The 23,150-nt window shown below is 47.3% G+C and overlaps 1 protein-coding gene across 1 annotated transcript in view; it reads left to right on the top strand.

The window, feature by feature from the left end:
- Positions 1-23,150, top strand: part of Peli2 (pellino E3 ubiquitin protein ligase family member 2) — a 133,578-nt gene that overhangs the window by 97,319 nt on the left and 13,109 nt on the right. The window contains exon 3 of the mRNA XM_032917608.1: positions 19,018-19,119. Within this exon, the coding sequence (XP_032773499.1) occupies positions 19,018-19,119 (102 nt within the window). The remainder of the gene's footprint in view (positions 1-19,017; positions 19,120-23,150) is intronic.

The raw sequence follows: 23,150 nt of genomic DNA, 5'->3' as shown, positions 1-23,150 counted from the left end.
TGCACCCTCTGCTATGAAGCTGTGTCAGAGAGCTCAGCGTCTTTCAGGCACTTCCAAGCAAAGCGTAATGGCTTCCAGCAAAAGTGGAGCTGTCCAGACCAAGTACAAAATAGAGTTTGGGAATGGAATTGATTAATTCTGTCACTCAGGGCCCAGTACAGGGCTCAAAGGTACCACCCAGAGTTGAATTCCTCATCCAGAAGCAGCTGTGCAGAGAATTGTGCCAGGCCAACCCCAAGGCCAATAGCAAACAGGCCCAGAGAGTGGAACAACCTCTCAGCCACCCCCTTGTCAAGTGCTGCTGCTGTGTGACACTTAGCTCAGGGGTGTACGGCACGGAAGAGTGACATTCTATGAAAGTGAGCATTTCGATGTAAAGTTGGTTAAAACCACTGACGTGCAGAGTCAGAGTTGGTCCCGAGCTTGGGCTGGGAGCACAGTTGAAGGAGATGCGTTTGGTGACTGGATACATTGTATCACTGGAACCCTTTGCTTCAGATGGTCTGGCTTGGTTCCTTTCATTTTCAGTTGATTTGGTTTTGGATGGTCGTGCTGATAGAAAGGCTCTTTGCCGTCCCTCATGACAGGGTACCAAGTATTCATAAGATGCTGGTACTGTGGGAGTGCACAGCCACACTCCTTTCCCAGGGCTCTGGCGACAGTTCTCAGCAAACACATATTTCAGCTTTGCTATGTGGAGGTTTGTTGACTAATGAGATCTGTTAGAGATGGGTATGAAATTAACTTTCTCTTCTTCTGCATGTGTCTGTGTGCAACGCACGTGCCTATTTGCAAGTGTGCAGGTGAACACATTTGTGTGGATATACACATAAAGGGTGTTTGTTTACACCTGGAGGGCAGAAGTGACCTTGGGAATAATCTTCAGTAGCTCCATGCGTGTTTTCCGCTTGAGCCCAGAGCTTGCTGGTTCATCTGCTCTGGCCAGCCAGCTTGCTCTGGAGGTCCTGTCTCTGCCTCGTAAGCCCTGGGATTACAGATGGGCACCATAACCTACCTGTCATTTACAAGGGTGCTAGGTACCCAAATGCCCATTCTTACACTCAACTTGGCAAATGGTTTTACCCTGAACCGTCTTTTTAAAAACCATTTTAATTATTTTGCTTCTCTTCTTTCATTTTTATGGGTTATTTTATTTATTTACATTTTAAATGTTATCTCCCTTCCCAGTTTCCCCTCCACAAGCCCCCTGTAGTGATGCCAGATAAGGCAGTCCTCTGCTATCCAGCTGGAGCCATGGCTACCCCCTGTGTACTCTTTGGTTGATGGTTTAGTCCCTGGAAGCTTGGGGGTGGGGGTCTGGTTGTTTGATGTTATTCTTCCTATGAGGTTGCAAACCCCTTCAGCTCTTTCAGTCCTTGCCCCAACTTCCCCATTGGGGTTCCCATGCTCAGTCCAGTGTTTGGCTGTGTACTGTATTGGTCCAGCTTTGGCAGAACCTCTCATGGGACAGCTATACTGGGCTCCTGTCAGAAAGAATTTCTTGGCATCAGCAATAGTATCTGGGTTTGGTCTCTGCTTATGGGATGGATCCCTAGGTGGGGCTGTCTCTGGGTGGCCTTTCCTTCAGTCTCTGCGCCACTCTTTGTCCTTGCATTTCCTTTTGACAGGAGGAATTCTGGATTAATATTTTTGAGATGGGTGGGTGCCCCCATCCCTCAACTGGGGGCGGTGCCTATCCACTGGATATGGTCTCTACAGCTTCTGTGTTCCCTTTGTTGGGTGTTTTAGCTAAAGTCCTCCCTGTTGGGTCCTGGGAACCTCTTGAGTCCCTGGCATCTGGGACTTTCTAGTGGCTACCCCCCCCCAGTTCTCCATCCCCCACTGCTATACACCTGCTTTCAAATTCCTGACCCTCTGTACTTCTCCCCCATCTCCTCCCATATCTGAGCTGCCCTCCCCTTTTACCCTCTCCCTTCTCTCTCCTTCCCAGATCCCTCTCTCCCTCTACTTCTCAGAGATTATTCTCTTCCCCCTACTGAGTAGGCGGTTAGAATGGCTGAACCATCTTCACAGGCCTCTGAAATGAAGTCTTCAGTCAGTCAGTCAGTCAGTCAGTCAGTCAGTAGGCAGAGCCTACACGTGCTCTTACCTCTCCCAGCTCAATCACTTCTTGGTACAGGTCAGAAACAAGACACTAAGGATTCTAGAAGCAGAAGTTTTTAAAACAGTGATGCCAGTGGGCCGCTCAGCCTGACTCTTCTGGCGTGTGTCAATCCAGATCAAGAAGATGAAATGTCGGCGCATGTAAAATTCAGAGGCGATTATGCTACTGAAGAATCTGTTCACCGCTTTCCCAAGTTGAGAAGCTCCGTCTCACAGCTTTGAAGGATAGCGTAGGTCCTCGTAGCTACCCCATGAAGCAGCTTTTATAATGTATGGATTCATGAATGCACATATCTGGGCTGCCTGACAGAACAGAACAGTGCAGAACCACTCACTGTATGGCACAGTGGGCTGTGACTTCCTGACTCCTGAGTTAAAGCAAGTTGATGAATTACAGTAGACGGTCACAGTACTGAGTTGGGTGATAGGGAAATGCTCGAGAACTTAGCTAGTGAGTCGCAAACCGGACCTGCTCCTCCTCTCCATTGTTTCACTGTGGTGATGGCCTGGACTGTGCGATCGTTTGCGTAGGCACTCTCTAGACAGTTTCTCTTCTCTAATTTATGAAGTGCCATACACTTCCAAAACCCTTTAAATGATCCAGAATATGCAAGAAAACCATATGCCAATAGGATGACCACCGTTTCAGATTCCTGTCCTACTGTTTCTGTGTCTGCACCAAAACTGAATGAAACAGAAATAGGGATGTGCAGCTGAATCTTTAGAGACTGGAGGAGTTCTTACTGTAAAGCACCTGCAGGAGAGCATCTGCTGCATAGGGAGAGCCCAGCTGTCCTGGTACACCACACACACACGCACACGCACACGTGTGCGCACACACATATACACACATGCACACACACACATACCTGCACAGAGTGTTAACACAATCAGGAGCTCTGATGCCCTATTACTCATACACACACACACACACACACGCACACGCACGCACATGTGTGCACACACATGCATACACGGATGCACGCACATACACACCTGCACAGAGTGTTAACACAATCAGGAGCTCTGATGCCCTATTACACACATACACGTGCACGCATACACACACACATGCACACACACACATGCACACACACACACACACACACCTGTACAGAGTGTTAACACAATCAAGAGCTCTGATGCCCTATTACACACATACTCTCACGCGCATGCACGCGTAAACACACACACACACACACAGAGTGTGTAACAGTTGCTCTGATATCCTGCTCCACACAGATAAACACACCTGTGCAGTATATTAACACAAGCAGGAAACCACTATAGGTCTTTAAAACTAAACCAAGAATGGGAACTTCACAGGTTCAGGGTACTCACATGGCTTGTGTCACCCCGGTTTATCCTGACTCTTATTCCACATCAGCATCACTCAGCCTCCGCCGTGTTGGGTATTTGGTCTTGTGTATTGCCGTAGTTTGTTTTCAGTTTTGTTTTAGCTACAGAGTATACTGTATCCCCTGGTAATGCTTAGATGTCTCGCCCTGGAACAGTGTGGCAAGAGGACTGATCTTAAGCAGATACCATTTATTCTTGAGAATTGATTATCTGAGCCTACATGTAGGCATCTGCATTTATCTCTTTAAAGGTTTTGTGCTGTCTGTCTGGTCTACTTTTGGAATGGGTTGATGTTGAATATATCCGGACTGTGCAGTACAGTGTTTGACTGTCTTTGTTTTCAGACACCGCCATGTGCTGTGTTTGTATATGTGTGTATGCACACGCGCATGTGTCCATACATGTGTGTGTGTGTGTGTGTGTGTAGGTGAGTGCGTGAGTATGTGTGTGTGAGTGTGCGTGTGTGTGTATGTGTGTACATAAGTGTGTGTGTGAGTATGTGTGTGTGTGTGTGTGTGATGTGTATTTATAGGTTTACAGATGTGCATGGCCACATGTGTGCAGGCCCCAGTTGACCAAGTGTCTTTCTGTTTATTTTCCACTTTACTGAAACCTGCGGCTCACCAATCCCAGCTAGGTAAGCCAGTCCGCTTGCCTATCTCTGTCACCTTGCTTGTCTAGCTTGGATGGGGGTTCTAGATAATCCAAACTCTGGTCCCCATACTCATATGGCAAGTGTTTCATCCACCAAGCCCCCTCCCCAGAACCCAGACGCTTCAGTTTTAGATTGACGATCAAGTTACTCTCTTCTACAGCTTACAAATCATGGATTGAAGAAGTTTGGCCTCCGAGGCTGAGGACAGAGCTCTGTAGTTATCACTAGAGGACTCGTGGTCGGTTGAGTGTGATTTCTGAAGTGTATTCACCAAGGTACAGCTGTCGTTCAGTCATTCCATTCGTCTACATCTCTCCATTTTATGTACAAACATGTCTCTGTCCCCATGAGACATGCCTCTCGCAGGTCATTTACTCGTCGTGAGTAGGCTCATTACCCAGTCTGGAGAGATGATACCGTGCTCTGTATTTGGAAAAAGTTGAAATTAAAGAAGAGCTAGCTCGCTCGCTCTCTCTCTCTCTCTCTCTCTCTCTCTCTCTCTCTCTCTCTCTCTCTCAGAAATGTCTAAAAACGCCCATAGCTTTATTGCCAAAAAGGAAAGAAAATGTAAGCTCTGTTTTGATGCCATTGGGCTACCGCAGAACTGGCACACGCAGAGAAACTCCATGTGGACAGTTTTTTTAGCAAGATCAGCTGTAGCACCATCCGTCACGATGTATTTTCAGAATACCGGGTTCATTTAAGCCGTCAAAAGTAGCGGCGTACATTTTAATTGAAGCGCAGAAATAATTTTCGGGCGTCTGTACTGCTTTGACTGCGTGGCGAGCTTGCCATCGAGCCAACTAAATAGGCGGCTCTGGCTACCACGATAAATGGCGCCATTGTTTGCACATTCTTATTTAGTTCTTTTCAAGGTTTCGAAGGCTAGACCGGCACTCTCCATTTGAGTGTTTCAAGATCTATAGCGAAATTCAGATTGTTTCTTCCATCCCTTCATTGAAAGAATTATTGAAAAGCAGAGACTTTAAACTGCCCAGAAGACTGGGGAACGGCGTCCTAGAACCATGCTATAGGTCGCCCTGACCAGAGCTTCACATTCAGCTAAGGGTGATTGACAGGAGCACCCAGAGTCCTGTGAGAGGTGAGAGAAAGCACCCAGAGGGCGTGGGAAGTGGGGGTGGGTGGGGGAGGAACTCTTGACTGACTGACGGGTGTGGTAGATGGGCCCAGAGGAGCAGGGACCATGGCCAGGCTGCACAGTACCACACCGAGTCCTGGAACCCAGTGAAAGAAAGAAGAGCTGGGCCTTGTCTGAATCCTGCTGCATCGCTGACTCGAACCTCTGGACCTTGTCTTGTGTGGAGCAGAACAGTTGGCATGCTACCCTCAGGGTACCGGGGCCTCTCTGGGAGAGGGCATTGCTTTTGTTCCACGAAGTCCAACGTCAGCTCAAGCATTGGAATGCACTGGTGGCCCTCACTGGATCTCTGTACCTCTGCCCCGGGCCCCGGTCAGGTTTGCCACTGAGCCTTGCCCATTTTGTCATTTGCTCCCTGCCCGAGTTCTGCTGTGATGCTCATCGGTGTTCACCAATTGACTGCTCGTATATGAGAATTATAAACTTAGTGAATTAATGCCGGGCATTTCCTGTGGACCGAGCAGCTGTACAGGCAGAGAGATGAAAATTAGACTCTAGGAGTAAAACTCCCCATACAGACACCTGACCCCTGTTGTATTTGGCATTCTTTACATGTGTTCCATGTAAACACCATTGTCCCATCACCGAAGGCTTCTCCCTGTCTCCCCCATGTAACTCTTCCCCTGTCCCCCCATGAACTTTCTGTGATAGCCGCTTCCCTGTCTAAACTCGACATCGAGCTCATTGCCAAGCAGTTACCACCTCTGGCCGGACTGGTGTGTCACCATCAGATCAACAGTGGTTCCCACTGGAATTCCGGGCCCCGCTGGGAACATTCCATCTGCTGATGGTTGTCGGGTATCAACGAGATAAACCAACCCTAGAAGATAAGACACTGGCAGTTCTTTAAGTCAGCGGACGCGATTAAGTGAGCTTGCAATAGCAAACAGTGAAGAAGTGTGGGAAGGAAGCTCCTAACACCGGTCTTGCCCCTCTGCTTCCCCAGGGCCTCTGGGGCATGAATAGACACAGAGTGCTTCTCCTTGACTCAGCGTTTTAGTCTTCCTCCCTTAGCCCTAGGCTACAGACCAGCTACCTCAGGGTGGTAATACCGTCTCACAGGCTTTCTGGACTGGGTGGTATAGTAGGAGAGTTAGCCTGTGAACTACCATTGGTCAGTATTACATTGTCTGTCCTCTCCACAAGGCAAGAGGTGGCGGCAGGGGATGGGTGCTCAGGTCTGCGCCTTCAGACGCCTTCAGAAACGAAGGCTGACTGCTGTTACCCTCAGCGTTCTGTTTACAATGGAATCTTTTGTGGTGGCAAATGCGTGTCTTAAGACTTTGAACCTTAAAAACCAAGCCTCCCCCCTTATTTCATTGCATCCCGCAGCCGTAGTGTAAAGTGATTATAGTGATCACTGATGGTCGTCAGCTGAGAACGTAGCCACACGTGCAGGTCGAGTGAGAAGTCTGTCTCCAGTAGCCTGCACGGGGCACTCCGTCTGGTCCCTGCAGAGGTCTGTGAGGTGTGCACACTGCTAAACACAAGCGTCTCGTCCGTCGTGCGTGTTGCGATACAGGATGTTAAGCGGCAGGTCTGTGCTCCGAAAGCCGGTGTTACTTAGCGTTGCCATGGGCTGTGTGACTGCACACACAGTCCCACCATACCCTGCAGGCTCTTCCCCGAGTGGACAAAAACCAAGTCCAGAGCTCAGGTTTTTGACAACATCCAGTTGTGAAAAGAAGCCGCTGAGCATAGACGGGAAGCAGGAGATGTGAGGTGCCCTCCGTGTTAGTTGATGGAACCAGCCCAGCACAGCGGGACGCCAGGAACCGCTTCTGCTGTAGCTGTTCCATCGCGTCACCTCGTGCCCTCATCAAGATTCGCATGACAACCTGGAGTATGGGAGTGTGTGCGCCATAATTCCTTTCTTTTCACAGCGAGGCGTAAGTGGATTACGAGGTAGACCTTTGAGAACCGTTAATCAGCTTAGTTTAAGAATAGCATCAGGTAATGCTATCTGGAGCAGGATAGGATACTCTGCATCAAGGGTTTATGCGTCTGGCCAGATACTGAACACTGTGTCAGTGCATCCCAGCCGAAGTTTGGAGACGAGGGAGAGATGCCATGAGTGCTGAGTAACAGACGCAGGCTTGAAGAGAAGACTCTGCACCTTTAGAACTATTCCCTCAGTTAACGTTACATATTGCCGTTCTAGGGTCCCCATCAAGGCGGAGACGTCCCTGTGCTCATTAGCGGATGTCGTCCTGGGCTACTGGTGTGTTTAAAGCTGTAACTCAGCCTGTCCCACTCAACTCAAGGAGCTTTGGAAAGATGCTCCTCTTTCAAAATGCAATCGTGAGATGACTTACAGGAAGCTTATTAAACTGGAGCGTGACGATAGTGGTTATGACGGAGTGAGGTTTGGCAAAACAGCAAAAAGCTCCCAATAAAATTTAATCAGGAGCGCGGGAAGCCAGGGGCGGCTCTGAAGGAAGGGTGCATCACATCTAGTTCAAAGCGCACTGCTTTGGAATTCTGTGTTCTCCCCCCCTCCCCTCCCCCTCCCTCCCCTCCCTCCCCTCCCCCACCCTCCTCCTCCCCCCCCCTCCCCCCCCCACCCCTCCCCACCATCTCTGTGTGTGTGTCTGTCTGTCTGTCTCTGTGTGTCTGTCTGTCTGTCTTTCTTATGGAAATAAACTATAGTCAGAAATTATAAAACTGAAAAAAAAAAAAATTTGGAAAACAAGTAGTATCTATATTGTAAAATCTTAAACCTTCCTTAGTGTGTAGATTTCAAGCAGGTCTCCTCTCTGGTACTTTATTTCTGTCCTGACAGACATGGTTCATACCTTTGAAATGATGTTTTTGGAGCTTGGGTCCTCTGTCTTCCATCTTCAGAGTCTCCTTGCTGGTACAGGTGCCCTAAAGGGGCCAGCTCTCCAGACAGCTACGCAAGGTCACGTTATGTCACATGCTACTAAGTTGGTAAGCATCAGGATAGACGGCGCCATATTTTCCTTTAACATGAATGTTAATTTTTATTTGTTCCAAGGCAGGGCCTTGTTTTAGTAATACATATTGGCATCAAGGACACAAACAGGATGTTATTTTAACCCAATTTGGTTTTGGTTTTATGATAAGAATTTTTCCTTTTATGCGAAAGATACTGTGATGGTTTGCATATGCTTGGCCCAGGGAGTGGCACTATTAGAAGGTGTGGCCTTGTTGGAGGAAGTGTGTCACTGTGGGGTGGGCTTGGAGACCCTCCTCCTAGCTGCCTGAGGATGCTCAGTCTGCTCCTGGCTTCCTTTGGATGAAGATGTAGAACTCAGCTCCTCCTGCACCATGCCTGCCTGGATGCTGCCATGCTCCTGCCTTGATGATAATGGACTGAACCTCTGAACCTGTAAGCCAGCCCCAGTTAAATGTTGTCCTTTATAAGAATTGCATTGGTCATGGCGTCTGTTCACAGCAGTAAAACCCTAACTAAGACGCCCACCAAGTCACACAATAGGTTCTTGATCTACATGCGTTATTATTCAGGAATTATTTCAGATATGCTGAGACACATGAGTGCTGCAAAGAATGTAGAAAATCACCCTACCATCTCAAAGTTCACAAACCAACGTGGACTGAGAGAAAGCAAGCAAATTAAACAAGTGTTTGCTTCTACTAAGTGCTCAGAATTTAGGCGGTGAATGAAGGCGGTGCTTAGAATATGTCATTATGTGGAGGGTAATAATTCAGTAAGTTGAATTGTTTAAGATCAAAACTGCCATTATTTCAAGTATACACCTCATATCTTTCTATGAATGAATAGCTCTCTCTCTCTCTCTCTCTCACACACACACACACACACACACACACACACACACACACACACACACACACAGATTCTAAATTAAACAAAATATAACTTCCTACACGTAAAAATTGCCTCCTTCTGCCTGGAGACAGAAGACAGAACTGTGATCCACGAGAGAGTTTGCCCTACTGGCAGTTACCAGGCCCAAGCCCACTAATGAAGCCCCAAGCTGCCAGTGACCTCACTGAGATGAACAGACAGCCGCTAGGATTTGTGAAGGCGAGTCCCAGAGGAAAGGGCCTTGCACTGAGAAGTAGGTACAGAGGGTACCCCCCGAGCCCACCGGTCAGCTCTGCTCTCTGTCTGGGGGTGCAGCCTCACTGTTGGAGGAAGCTGTCCTGACAGTGCCGTGGCTCACAAAGAGATCAGCTCATTTTCCCACCCACAGAGTGGAAAGACCACATAGCACAGGAGAAAGAGGGTGGGGTGTGCAGAAGAGTACCACCCAGCTAATCAGAGTAAATTACCCTACACCAGGGTCTGCCCGAGACTCGCCCAGACAAAGCTGAAGGCAAGCCTTGAGAGATAAAGCTGATCTGAGGAGACTTAACTGCCTGCTAGAACAAGCCCAAGGCCTTCAACAGAAACCCAGCACACGTAGACGGGGAAACAGCAGGGCACCGGCTTTCAATCACAAGAGATTGCGTGAAAGTAATAAACTGTGACCTAGGCAGGGATCGTTGGGAATAAAGCAGGGGTTACTCTAAGAATGGCGTCATCGTCTTTCGAAACCTCAAAGCCCACTCCCAGTGACGTGCCCCCTTCCCGCAGGCCATACCTCCTAATCCTTGCCAAACAGTTCTACCAAGTATTCACATTTATAAGCTTATGGGAGCCATTTTCATTGAAACCACCGCACCTGCAAAAAAATGTAATGCACTGGATGGTTCACACTCTTACCTGTACGTCCAAAAGGAGGAGGCCTCACTAAGTCCCCATGGTGGAAGATTGCACAGCAAGTTTTAATTCCCGACACAAACACTCTGCTCATGCCATCAGCTGTCCCTGGAAGCAGATAGTAGGGGTGAGTGGTCCTCTGACTCTCTCTCTGTGACTGGAATTGGAAGGTGCATCCTTTTCACGTGTGCACATTTTACCTAATTAAAATATCCCTTGCCCCATTAAAGGGCTGGAGGGCTGACTCCGTGTAGGAGGAACGGCAGACTTCCCTGACAGACATGGGGGTAGCTGGTCTGACATAAATGTCAGTAAATAGTGAGTGGGTTGCACAGCCGTGGAGGCAATTTCTGCACGTGGGTCAGACTGAGGCCCGATGGAGAGCCTAGAGATTGGTGACACAGATGATGACAGCCACTTGGAGGATATGCTTGCTTGGGACCAATGGGACACAGGTGTAGGGTATAAAAGGCACTCCCCAGGTTTAATAAACAAGCTTGATGACACATTCTCACCTGCTCCCGGAGTTGGAGCCATTGATTCTGTGCCTTCTCAGCCACTGCCCCTAAGGGCGACTCTGGCAGGAAGGAGGACTCAGGCATTAGCTCAGTGGCTGAGAGCCTAGAACCCGCCTGGTGACTCAGAACCATCTACAAATCTCTAGTTCTAAGGGATCCGATACCCTTCACTGGCCCCTGGGCACCAAGCCCATGCATGGTGCCTGTGCATACCCGTAAGCAAAATCATACAAAGAAAAAATAATCTTGCCTTATAAATGAATCAAGAACCTGGGAAACTGTGAGGTTAAATATTGAATAGCCAATAGAGATGTTGAGTGTTTATCGTGATCACATTTGATACAGTGGTAATTACCTACTGGGCACTGAACTCTAGTTCATTTCAGATGCCCACTGATAGGGTCACATGGTTCTTCAAGGCAGTACTTCACAGGGTAGGAACGATACCTAAAATCTGTCTCTCAGCTAAGGCAGAGGTTTTTAAGAGATGGAGTGTAGCAAATCTCTTAATGAATGTCCTTTAATCCCTGCACTCAGAGCAGAGGCAAGCAGGTCTCTGTGAGTGGAACACCAGTCAGCCTGGTCCACACAGGGAGTTTTAGGTCAGCCAGGGCTACATGGCAAGACTGACTCGAAAAAAGAAAAGGAAGAAAGAAAAATAAGTGTTTTGTGTTTTGCTTTTTTGTGGCTTCCTTTTCCATAACAGTAATAAAATGCCAGCATTTGGGGGGTGGAGGCCGAAGGATTGGTTTGCTTAGACCTCCTCAGAGGTATGGTTTGAGCCACATGAGACCCCATCTGATGCACATAAAAAGGCTGGGTTTAATGAGCCTTGAGAAGTAACATGGAGCACGCTCAGCCTTCCACTGAAATCACCTGTGACAGTCTCACACGGCGAGGGCTCACGGCGAGGGCTCTCAACGAGCCAGCCAGCCATCGTCCTACCCCAGACTTTTTAATATTAAAATTGTAATTTCTTGACTCTTAATAGGCTCAGCATCTTGAAAATGCCAACTGCCAAGATACATGTTTTCTTTCGAAAATATTTTCATGATTCTATATAACTAGAATTCTAGATTTCACCAGTCGCATAAGGAAAAGGGCTCCTTAGCAGGTGGACCAACTTTAACTGCGTCTAAGAATTGTAAAAACAAAAGTCAACTCGGAAAAACTGAACTTCGCTTTCTAACACCCTTGAAGGAGGCCCTTTGCCCTATCAGTAGTAGGAACCAGTGGGTTTTAGACGTTTTATTTGGAGCAAGACTCCATTTCAGTATTTCTCGGCGCTCAAGGAATTGTTTAGACAGCTGGTAAGCTGGCCTGCATATTAAAAAATATCTATGGCAGGGCAGGTCTTGGGTTGTCTTAGTATAAAATCAGTTTGTGTCAGGGCCAATTTATGGCATCTGGAAATTTGCCTGGTCAGGCCAACAAAATGGGCAGTGCCTACGTGGATTATTAGCCAATGAAGTTTGCATGTTGAGCGAAGCCGTTGATAAGATGCTTTATTCTACTTATGATACGAGCGTTCGCTCTTTAAATAAACTTCACTTCCTGGGATGAGTACCTCATATGTTTGTCAGTGTAAATATTAACTTATCTGTAGAAGATCGTAGAAGACACACTTGCACATACCCCTTAAAGCACGTCCTGCTGACTGATTAAATATCTTTTCTGTTACAGTTACCGTTCTCTGTTTGTCAAGTTTAACATATGCAACGATGAGCAAATATTGCTTTAGTTTTGCCGAACCATCGGTATTTCAAGAAATACTCTTAAAATCTTCCTTTTTTTTACACGTTCTTCTTTGCTCATTTCTACAACCATAAAACTGTTTGAAAGCAAGCTCACCGCCATCTTTGTGAAGGAGTCTGCTGAGGGTAGCTTTTCCACTTCTTACCAGATTGGACTGGCTCTGCCACCCTCCTGCAGGGGGCCATGCCTGGTCTTTGTCACCATGTGACCCCCTGGGTGGCTGCAGTGCTGATGCCTAGGTTTCAGTGTTACTTTGAACCCTGAATATGGTGCTCTAAGGGCCTTGTGTTTATCCTCTCATGTTCTGTCAGGAGCTGCCACAGAGTCAGAGTGGGGAGATGTCTCTACAACAAAGTAGAACTCTGCAGGCTGCATGATTAAGATACGCTGCTTCCTCTATGGCGACTGGTGCATGGTGTGGTAATGGGAACGTGTTTATATGAATAGATAGTGTATGCAAATCTCGGCTTTCCTGTGTGGAAAACTATACTACATCCCGATTTCCCCAGAGGTAAGACAAAACAAGAGAAGGCCGTGCATCCGGCTTAGCTCTGTATGTAGTACAATGAAATAAACCATCCTCCAACCCCGAGTGTGATGGTTAACACTGACTGCCACTTGACAGGACAGAGAATCGTGTGGGAGACAAGTCTCTGGACGTGTCACTGGGTTTCCCTGTAGAGTTGACAGGAGTGGCGAACAGTAGCCATGTCGCAAACCGAATCCCATCCTTGTAAGATTTCTGCCATCAAATACGCTAGTCCATTACTTTTAAATTCAGTCTCCCTCAGGTTCCCAGGATGCCTGCAGGAGGCAGCCAGATCCACTGTCACAATGTACCCTGAATGGCGGAATCCTCCTTTCCCTCTGAAACCCCGTGAGCTGGGCCTCTGCTGTCCAGGCCCCCATCAGAACAGCCCACTGAGCTGTAGTCCCAGCAGTGGAGCACTTCCTAGCTCAGAATTCCAAACTCCTCAGCCCACCTACTCGAGACCACATGGTTGGTCATGCTTATCAGAGCAGTACTCAGACATCACGGTACCGCTGGTCTTCAGTATCCGTTACTGTCCTGTTGCTGTGGCTTGACGACTTAAGGAAGGAAAGGATTGTTCGGGCTCATGCACGGTTCCCTGGGATAGCCCTTGGTCTCAGGAACGTCATGGCAGTAGGCGCCTGAGGGAGCTGGTCACACAGCATCCACAGTCAGGGAACACAGTCGGCCTACATTCTCCCTTTATTCAGTCTCGGACCTCAGCCCGTGGAGTAGTGCTGCCACGGTTATCGTGAGTAAGCCACCTCGGTAGGGGTAACCTAGGCAGTCCTTCCCAGGTGTGCCCAGAGGCTGGTGACTCTAGGCCCTGTCAAGTTGTCAGTATTGGCCACCACAGTGAGACCTTGGCTTACTCTGTACTTTGTGCATAAGTCCACGGATACATGGTAAGTAGAAATGGTGGACTCCCTAGGGGCAGACGCTCAGCCAGCAGAGGAAGTGGCTTTTCTGCTGTAACCTTTGCTGTTCCCGACTTCTGGAGCATCCGGCTTCCTTGTAGTGGAGTGAACCCCAAATTAGAAACAGTACTTCCTAAGCATCCTCAGCCTCCATGCTCTCTAGTCTGTAGTGATTGACTGTGTCTGCCCCGGGTACTGTCCAGTACCAGGCACCCGGTAGATTCTCTGTCAAGGCTTGTAAAATAGCTCCCTAGGCTGATGGGAACGGGTGTGGCCCAGTGCCGAGTTCAAAACTTTTGCTGCTGTCAAATAGGCTTATCGTTTTGATTTGCTAGGAAATGCTAGTGCCGTTGATTAAACACACTCTGACCTCCTTATCATGGCCATGAGCTTAGGCACTCATCTGAAATATATGGTTCCTTGGAAAATGGAATGTCTTTAAAGTGCGCGCGCATGTACCATGAATTGAGAATTACTTTAGAAATAGTGCTCATGCATATTTTATACGTAAATTGACAAGGATGGCAGAAACCTCCTCTCCCCCTGTAGCAGTTTGAACCAGACTGACGGGGGATTTATTGCCTAATCACACTTGTCATCCTGACATAAAAGTCATTAGTTCTAGAAAAACGTGTTTGTCATACCAGGATGATCTCTAATTAACACAGTCAGTATCGAACATGTATTTAAAGCCGGGAAGAACAGTCATCTCCAGCACATGTGGTCGACTCCCAGGAGCTGATGGCAGACCTGTTCGGTTCTGACACCGTGCTGTAAGCGCAGCTTGACATATGAGGAAGGGAAGCACCAGGGTGCCCAGCCTCTGTTGTACTTCAGAGCTGCTGGCATTGACTCCCTTTGTGGGCGAACTAAGGTCACAGAAGCATCAGAAAAGGATGCCATTTAAACCGATGAGTATCTGGACTAGGATTCAAGCCAGATCCAGTGTGATATTCTCCTCAGCACCAAACTCCGCTAACCAGGTTGACCATAGTGGCGCCCACATGTGGCCATGCCCTCTTTTCTTCAAGTGCATGTCAAGTTGGAGCCTAGAAGAATAAACCAAGAGCCATTCATACAGAGCGAGCAACGTGAATGTGAGAAGCTTCAGACACAGGCTGGCTTCACATTGAGGCTGCATCACCATGGGCAATGTGACCTCACATGTTGTGGAATGTCACCGGCTAGTGGAACTACTCTTCTGTGTTGGTGTCTACTAAAGACCCAGTGGTACCCATGCTGTACTCTCTCTCTCTCTCTCCCCTCTCTCTCTCTCTCTCTCTCTCTCTCTCTCTCTGCCTAGCATCACGGAGTACACAGTTGCTTCACATTGCCTCACAGTCAAGCAAGCTCATCCAGTTGCCTGTTAGTGGGCATGCTTCTAAACACACACAGGTCAAAAGTTGATTTAGACCAAAAATGGTGCAATCCATCTACATCATCCGGACTCCCCCCACCCCACCCCCAACTGCCTCACTGTTGTTTCCTGTAACACCAGTCTAGGTGTACACTTCATCCTGGGATGCTTACATTTAATGGCGGGCCCGCTGCGGGTTATTTCTTCCTTTTATCACGTCCTTTCTGCAGTGATCCCCTCGTATAATTACTTCCTTGGATTACATAATGGACTGGAAGATGAAATTACCAGTTAGAACTGGTATTTAGAGGGACCTAGAATAATACCGCCTGAAACCTGCAGGTGCCTTGGAGGCAGGCTCAGTAGTTGGTCCCTCGGGTCTTAATAAAGACTGCAATGGCAGCCATTGTTCAGAAGGCCTTTGAGAGTGGAAGTATACGTTGTGCTTCTTGGTAAGCTCCAAAGACAAGGGGGCCGTGGTCCCTAGAGTAGAGTGTGAGGCCATATCGCAGGATGACCCCTCAGGTGGCTGTGGGGGCAGGTTCTGGCCACGCCTAGGGGACAGAATACAAAAAACATCCCTTGGCCTGAGCTTCTTCAACCCCCAAGTCCCTCCTTCCCAGGTCCCATTGGTGTCTGCAGGTCGATGAAGTGGAGAACAGAGAGCTTGGAAGACCCAAGGCAGTGGTCGCAGAGCCGGGCTGAGAACGCTGGAGTCAGATGCGTCCTTCAGCCTGTGGCCACAGCAAGCATCTTGATCTCCCTTCCTAGGGGCAGAGGGAGCCCCAATTGCTTTTACCCAGCGAGGAGACTGGGCAAAGTGAGCTCCCAGAAACAAAGTTAGTCACACTGCCATGTACCCTGCAGTTCTGTGATAATCGGCGTCCAAGGCATCTAGAAAAGATACTCGGGGGATATGCTCAAACCCATGCTGTGCTCTCTTGCCTGTGATTAGCACGGGATGTGCCTGCTTCCATTTAAGAGAGGAGGAGCTGGAACCATTTCGGGTTTTGAGTCTAGAGACCTGAAGAACACTCCATGACACCAGGTTCTTAGTCGAAAGTTGAACCAGCGTGCCCCCTGACAGTTCTCACCCTTCATGTCAAAGGCTGGGTGCACTAAGCCTGTGAAAGAGCTACACACGGGAAAGCGAAGCAGCTAAAGAAAGCCGTGCCCTGCTCTAAGTGGGCCCACATGGGCCTCCGGGACTTCAAAGTCGGGCTTCACTCCTTTAGTCGGATGGACGAGAAGCTGTCATTCTGTGCGGACACAATCGCCTGGCTGCACATTTTAATCCAGTTCACACTCAGAGTAAAGTAGCTTTCGTAGACTGGGGACGGTTGAGGGTAACGGGATGGGTCACTGTCAGTGCTTTCATTCATGAAGAGCGAGGAGAGTGAGGGGAAGACTCAATAAACGTCGACTTGTGTCTGTGGCAAATTCTTTCATTTGCTCATTTCGTCATGATTGAATGCCTGTGGTGCCCTTGAAGCTGGGAATGAGAATAAAGGAGAATAGCCCTACTGTGAGGTGGTCCTACTGTGAGGTGCTGGCGGTGTCCTGTGAGCCACTCAGCACTGGCTGTCTTCTTGGAGCTTTTGCAGTGTGTTGGTCCCCTCTTTCCTACCTTCCCCAGATCCAGGGCGTCCAATCATAGGCCTCAGCTATGGCTCTCTCAATCCTAAAGATGCAGAAAGCATGTTTCCTTCACATCATACCGTTTACCTCTCCTAAGCCTATCCATTACTGTTTGACAACATAAATAGCCCACAGCAGATTCAAATGCTAAGATTTTGTTAAACGTGATATTCACAGCATGGAGCTTTGAAAGCCTGGAAGTCCAGTCCCCCTTTCTCTCTTACGGGACTTGGGTGCGGCTCCTCTGCCTTGGCAGTCTCTCTGTAAGGTAGTCCATCCTCATATGTACCTGTGCTGGTTAGTGTGTCTATTGTCAATTCTATGGAAACAAAAGTCACCTGGGAGGAGGGACACGTAAGTGAGGAACTGCCTCTATCAAGTGGGCTTGTGACCATGTCTGGAAGAAATTCCAACATTGGTGACCATCAGTGTATGCAGGCGAGCCAGGACTGTGTGAAGATCTGTGTGAAAGGCTAGGTAAGCATAAACCAGAAAACCGTCCTTTCTACCTGTTTCCTACCCCCGGGTTTCCCTTGCACCTGGCTGCCTTCCCTCAAAGATAAGCTGCAACCTGGAAGCGGAAGCTGAAGTAAACCATTTCCTCTCAGGTTGCTTGCTGTCATGCATGGTGTTTACAGCAACAGAAGTGCACACTAGGACAGTAAACACTCCCGCTGGTGGCTTGCATTCCTTATATAGTGGCTTAATGGTGTGGACACAAGAGCACTTTACAAATTAAACCCAGTAGCACAGTTGGACTTAGCCTGGCAGCCGCACAGAGCCCCTTCTGGCATCCCCGGGTGACGTGGGGGTGCCTCCAGGGCACCTGCACAGGGTTGACCTAGCCCCCCCACCCCCCGCATTAGCAGAAGCCAGCTCCAAAATGTCAGTCCCCAGCACTGGGAGAATGATAAATCTAGCAAGCACGAGTAGAGCTTGTAATAATTTTGAGGTACAGTGTTTTGAGAGTGAGGAGTTTGCCTGACAAGTTCCTACTAGGGACGTGTGCAGATAGAATTTGAGAGAAGACACTGAAATACTGACCTCTGACCTCCTCATGCAAATTCTCCTCCTCCTCACCTGCATGGAGAGGAGGGAGGGAGGGAGGGAGGGAGGGGGATATTTCTCTAGCAGTATTGTTAAATCAAATGTCTTCCAAACCAATAAAGCAACTTTGATGATAGAATATCGTTCACGTTAAGATAGAACTTGTCTGACTCAGACCAGTGAAGGGTTGGAAAGATCGGTCACGGAGTTCCTGATTGGATACCGTTAGCTGCCTGGGACGGGCACCAGCTGCTTGCTTCCCTGAGCAGTTCCTGGTCAAAGAGAGCCGCTCCAAGTCCGTTGTGTGAACGCGCCCAGCTACCTCAGAAGGGTTTTGTGCGCTTCTGACAGTGCCTTCCCTCAGTAAATGTTTAATGGGGAAGCTTATTAAAGTTTTATTTATTATTCTTGATAAAGCGTAGAAATGAAGATAAGTTAAAGTACTAGGGAAAATGTAATTGAAACAGCTCAGAGCATCGTTTAAATCAATTCCCTTGCTAATGTACAAATATTAAAAGCGCGTGACTACAACTTAAGACATGTTCAAACACTGTTATGGGGAAAATATGAGCAATATCTTGTCTTACTATTCCTAGATTACTAGAAAATGGGGATTGGCTTGTTCTCCTGCCCCCATCTTTCAAGCACTGGGGTTTCTGTGATGTACCACCAAACCTTGTTGCCTTACTCTGTGAGATATAAAACGTGTGAGCGCAGCAATCGCTTGTACAAGCCGTAGCTGGGATGCAGAGCCCAGGATAGACGTGACTGGGTTGGAACATTATGTTGTCACTTAGGCATCCTTGCAGGATATTAATAGTGTTTTCGGTGACTTTTCTTGACTGTGCTTATAATCTCTCTAACACAGATGAAGCAGTGTGACCGATTGTTATTAATTTACCCACTGTGTGAAAGAAATTTTAAAAATTTAAAGAAATCACCGTGGTTGGTCTAAAGCTCTATCACTTAAGTTTGGGGATAAAGAGAGTGTCTATATTTTTCTGAGGATGTAATTAAATCAAGGGTTGCAAATAAACTAATCTTTTTTAATACCTGTATAGAGTATCTGACTAAGCTTTCTGAAATGAAACCCTTAGGGGGACAGGCTGTGAGCACTGGAGCCGTGCCGGCTTACGCTGGGTTTTCCTGATAGAGATGTGAATGAACTGTAGCAGAAGTGAGGCCAGTTGCTAAGATGAGATTTAAATGAGTTTTTCTTTCTTTTTTTTCCCCCCCTCTCTTGATCAGGCCATCAGCTGCAAAGGTCAACACAGCATATCGTACACTTTGTCACGGAACCAGACCGTAGTGGTGGAGTACACGCATGATAATGACACGGACATGTTTCAGGTAACGCGCCTTTTTCAGTGCAAGCCGTTCCATTTCCGTTCACGTGTGTGTTTTGACATTTAGCCAGAACATCTGCCATAGCGCCATTCACTCACGCCCAGGGGAAAAGCGGTGAGAATAATGTAAAAATTACTCCGATTTTAATGCAGTATAAGGAAATTATAAAACCATATCTCGAGACGTTTTTGCTTGCTTGTTTGCTTGTTTTTGAGACTGTATCTTAATTACAGCATTTTTTTTTCAACCCTCCCACATGCCTTCCCTGCTGGCCTTCAAATTCATAGCCTCCTTTTTTTTTTCACCAATCTTAATGTAATAAAAATAGATATTAAAAATAGACACAAAAAGTGTAAAGGCGGCCACTTTTAAAACAAACATAACAGAGCTTTTTAAATGGCACAAGTCAAGGAAGACCTAAAAATACTGGAGTCTTGGGGTTGGGGATTTAGCTCAGTGGTAAAGCACTTGCCTAGGAAGCGCAAGGCCCTGGGTTTGGTCCCCAGCTCCGAAAAAAAAAAAAAAAAAAATACTGGAGTCTTCCAGAAGTAATTGAGGCAGTGTATAGAAAACTCATGTGATGTGGTCAGTGCCTTACTGTCGTATAGAAAGAGTAAAGCATATGTGCTTTCATAATTAAATTTTAAGAAGATAAACCTGATAGTTAGATTATTAAATACTTATCTCAAAAAAGCTCTTTGACCTTAAGATTGTTATAGGATGAGTGTAGGAAGAGCCAATGGTACCTTGCAGAGTCTAGAAGTAAACCAAACAAAAGCAGAAGGAAAGAAAGAGGGAAAACATCAATGAAACTGGACAGAAGGGGTTAGAAAATGCACCCAAGATTCAGGACTTAACCAACAGAAAGCTTTAATGTGGACCCAGACACGCACAAAGGCGGAGGTGAGCCATGGAGGCGAGCCTCGGAGGGGACCCCTGCACATCTGCACAGGGAAGAGAGAGTGAGCGTGGGATGAAGAAACAAAGGCCCTGTAGAGGAACAGAGGTGACTTCACGTGTCAGAGTGGGAAGGCGGGTTAGCCCACGGAGTAGCAGGCTTTCTTTTTCACAGTGTGGCTTCCTTACGAGTGTCAGAAACATAAAAACTAAAGTTGGGGCTCGAGATAGCAAATCCAGATGCAAATCCCATCCCGCACCCATTTCCCCAGACTTTACAAAGGAGCAAGAGCGAAACAGGGACAGTTGTCGGAAAGAGAACCATAAGACGTAGCCAGCGGCTGTATTTTAAAGTCACTGAATGCAGGCGAGCTAATGGCAGAGTACTCCTTGCTGTTAGTGATCGGAAGTGCAGCACCAGGCACCTTGAGAGGAAGTGGCTTCTGGACAGCACTGAGTCAGAGCAGTGTGTGCACAGGGCAACGTCACCGCAGCGTCACAGCAGCATGGGGACATAAACCCTCAGATCCACTGGCCCAGCCACTCTGCCACTAGTGTATGCATAAATGGTTAATGAATGTGAAACGTAACTTAACCACAGATCCTTGGTTCACGGTTACATTTTCTAAGGAAGAACTAAAGGTAAATGTGAACTTCAGCACAGGTAGAGCGGGTCGACCAGAAAGCTCCGTAGCACACGTGAGCTTCAACGCCTGACTGAAAAGAAGAACCCGTCTCTGTCAGAAGGGTCTCCTCTCTAAACTGTCCTCAAAATTTGTGGAGAAATGTTTGTCTTTGTAAACTATGTTTGTCTTTATAAACTATCTGATTAAAACTTAAGATCAAAATTGCTGTAGTTAGCTGGGAAAGAAAACCGCCTCACAAATTAACACTGTAAAATTCCACATGACTGGGTGGCCAGGTTTTCTGAATTAAGTGATTACTGTATAAATTACTCAAGTTAAAGCTTCCTGATCCTGAGACGTCCCCACAAAACATAAAGTATGAATAAGTTTTGTCTTTTAGGTAAGTTTCTTCATAGCCAAAATGTAATAAAGTAAAAGGCAAGTGACAAATGGGAGAAATATTTACAATTCATGTCACAAGTAATTGAGGTCCTAAAAGATAAGACACTCCTAAAAAATGACTGAGAAAAATACACACAGTCGAGCTGACATACCATCAAAGGATGTAACAGCTATTCATTTTAAAAGGACATTAAATAGCTCTTTAAAATAAGAAACTGCACTGTACTCATCTGCCGAAAGAAAAAAAAAAAGGATATGTGATTTTTGATTAGGGGAGGAACATTCTTTTTCTCTTGCTAGATTAGAAAAGGAAGCCAAAGACTCTTGTCAGAAATAGGGGAGAGACAGGTTAATCTCCAGTGCGTTATAAACTGATGCAACCTCTGTGGGGGGCAGAGGTTTGGAAATGGCTGTGGAAAACCCGAAATGCTCACACACTTGGACTCAACTCTGATCTTCCCAAGTGAAAGACCTTCCCTTCCCACAGACTCACCCCAAGGATATCCTTTCGTATGTGCAACATGACGTTTCACAGGGCTCTTGCTCAATGCATTGCTTAAGAAATGTAACTGGAGCCCCACAAGGCCTTCGTGCCGGACAAGGAAAAGCCCTGAATACAGACTCAGAGCTCAGAACAGATTGGTGGAGCAAATATCAGTGCCGCTGTGTACAGTGAGTCATACCGTTAGCATCAGAGCTAGTTAAGCTTGCTTACTGTGAAGTGTCAAACAGTTACGTCATGGTGTTAAATACAGGCAATAATGCTAAATATTATACTAGTATTAAATACTGTATTGTTAAGTTGGCGTTATTAAATGACTGGAGCATTTCTCAAGTCCACTAAAAGTCTCTAAAATGGTAAATAAGACACCGTCCAGGCAGCTAGCTCTGTGAAGGGGGGAGTAGGAAGTGGTGTGCACATTCAGGGACCGCGTGAGGCTAAACAGTTCTGGACAGCTGCGCACTAAGTAACAGACATAACCATAAATACAGGCTTAGTTGTTCAGACTCAGAGGCAAGGCCTCTGTTATTTACACACAGCATTAGCAGCAGTTCCACTGTCTATGCCGTTCCATGCGCCACCTAAATGGCTCTCTGTATGCCACGGATGGGAGCGTACTTCTTGTCAGTATTGCTATGGAACTTCATAATGATGTTTAACGCAAAGCCTGTTTACTACAAGCGGGCTGGAAGCATCCTCAACTGTCAGTCGTCGTGATCTTTGACGGTTGCCTCAGACACTTTCCCAACCTTAAGTCAACAGCTTCCTGTCTGTCCCGTGCGAAGTGGGCAGGCAGGTGCCAGAGTGGGAGCCGGTGCACCCCTTTAAGGAGAATCTCGAGTGTTTCCCCACACCCACTGCAGCACCCTTCGATGACGAGTACGCTCTTCTTCGTGCCCTTCCCTTGTCAGAGTGAATTAAAGCTGCAGTTGGATTGTTTTTCAGTTAACTTCTGAGAGCTTCACTTTGTCAAAGTAGTAAAAAGACTCAAGATCCAATAAAACTTGATAGAGTTTTTCGCCACCAATATGTGGCAATGCCGAGGGTGCACCACAGTGGGATGAAACTTTACTTTATTATGGGAGAAATCTGGGCAGATCCAAGAGCTTCTTGGCCAACCGGTCTTGCTGGGGGGCTCCAGAATCGGCAAGAGGCCCTCCAAATAAGATGAAGAGAATCAGTAAACGGGCCCAGTTGGTAAAGGCATTTGCCCTCCAGCCTAATGACCCACACCTAATTCCCAGAAGCTACAATTATAGAGAAGCAACTCAAGCAAGGCCTCTGACCTCCACACAGTGCCTTACATGCATGCCCCCCATTCATTACTCCTGTGCGTGCACACGCGAGAGTGCACGCGTACACACACGCACGCACGCACGCACACGCGGAAAGAAAACCAAGGGTTAATAATGGTGAAAGTCACTGGGAAAGACATGGCATTGACGTCTGAACTCGTTGTACACTCACACAACCATCTACTCCTTCAACCCCTTGCATACATAGACAGAAAAAGGGAAAATACTGATTTTTTTTTTAATAGCCTCTAAATGTTGAAGCTGAAAACTCAAGGTTTTTGAAGGGAAGACCACCTTAAACTGAGGTCGGAG

This window comes from Rattus rattus, chromosome 12 (genome assembly GCF_011064425.1).
Source record: "Rattus rattus isolate New Zealand chromosome 12, Rrattus_CSIRO_v1, whole genome shotgun sequence".
NCBI lineage: Eukaryota > Metazoa > Chordata > Mammalia > Rodentia > Muridae > Rattus > Rattus rattus.
The sequence above is the reverse complement of the archived record's forward strand: the minus strand, read 5'-3'. Positions and strand labels throughout refer to the sequence as shown.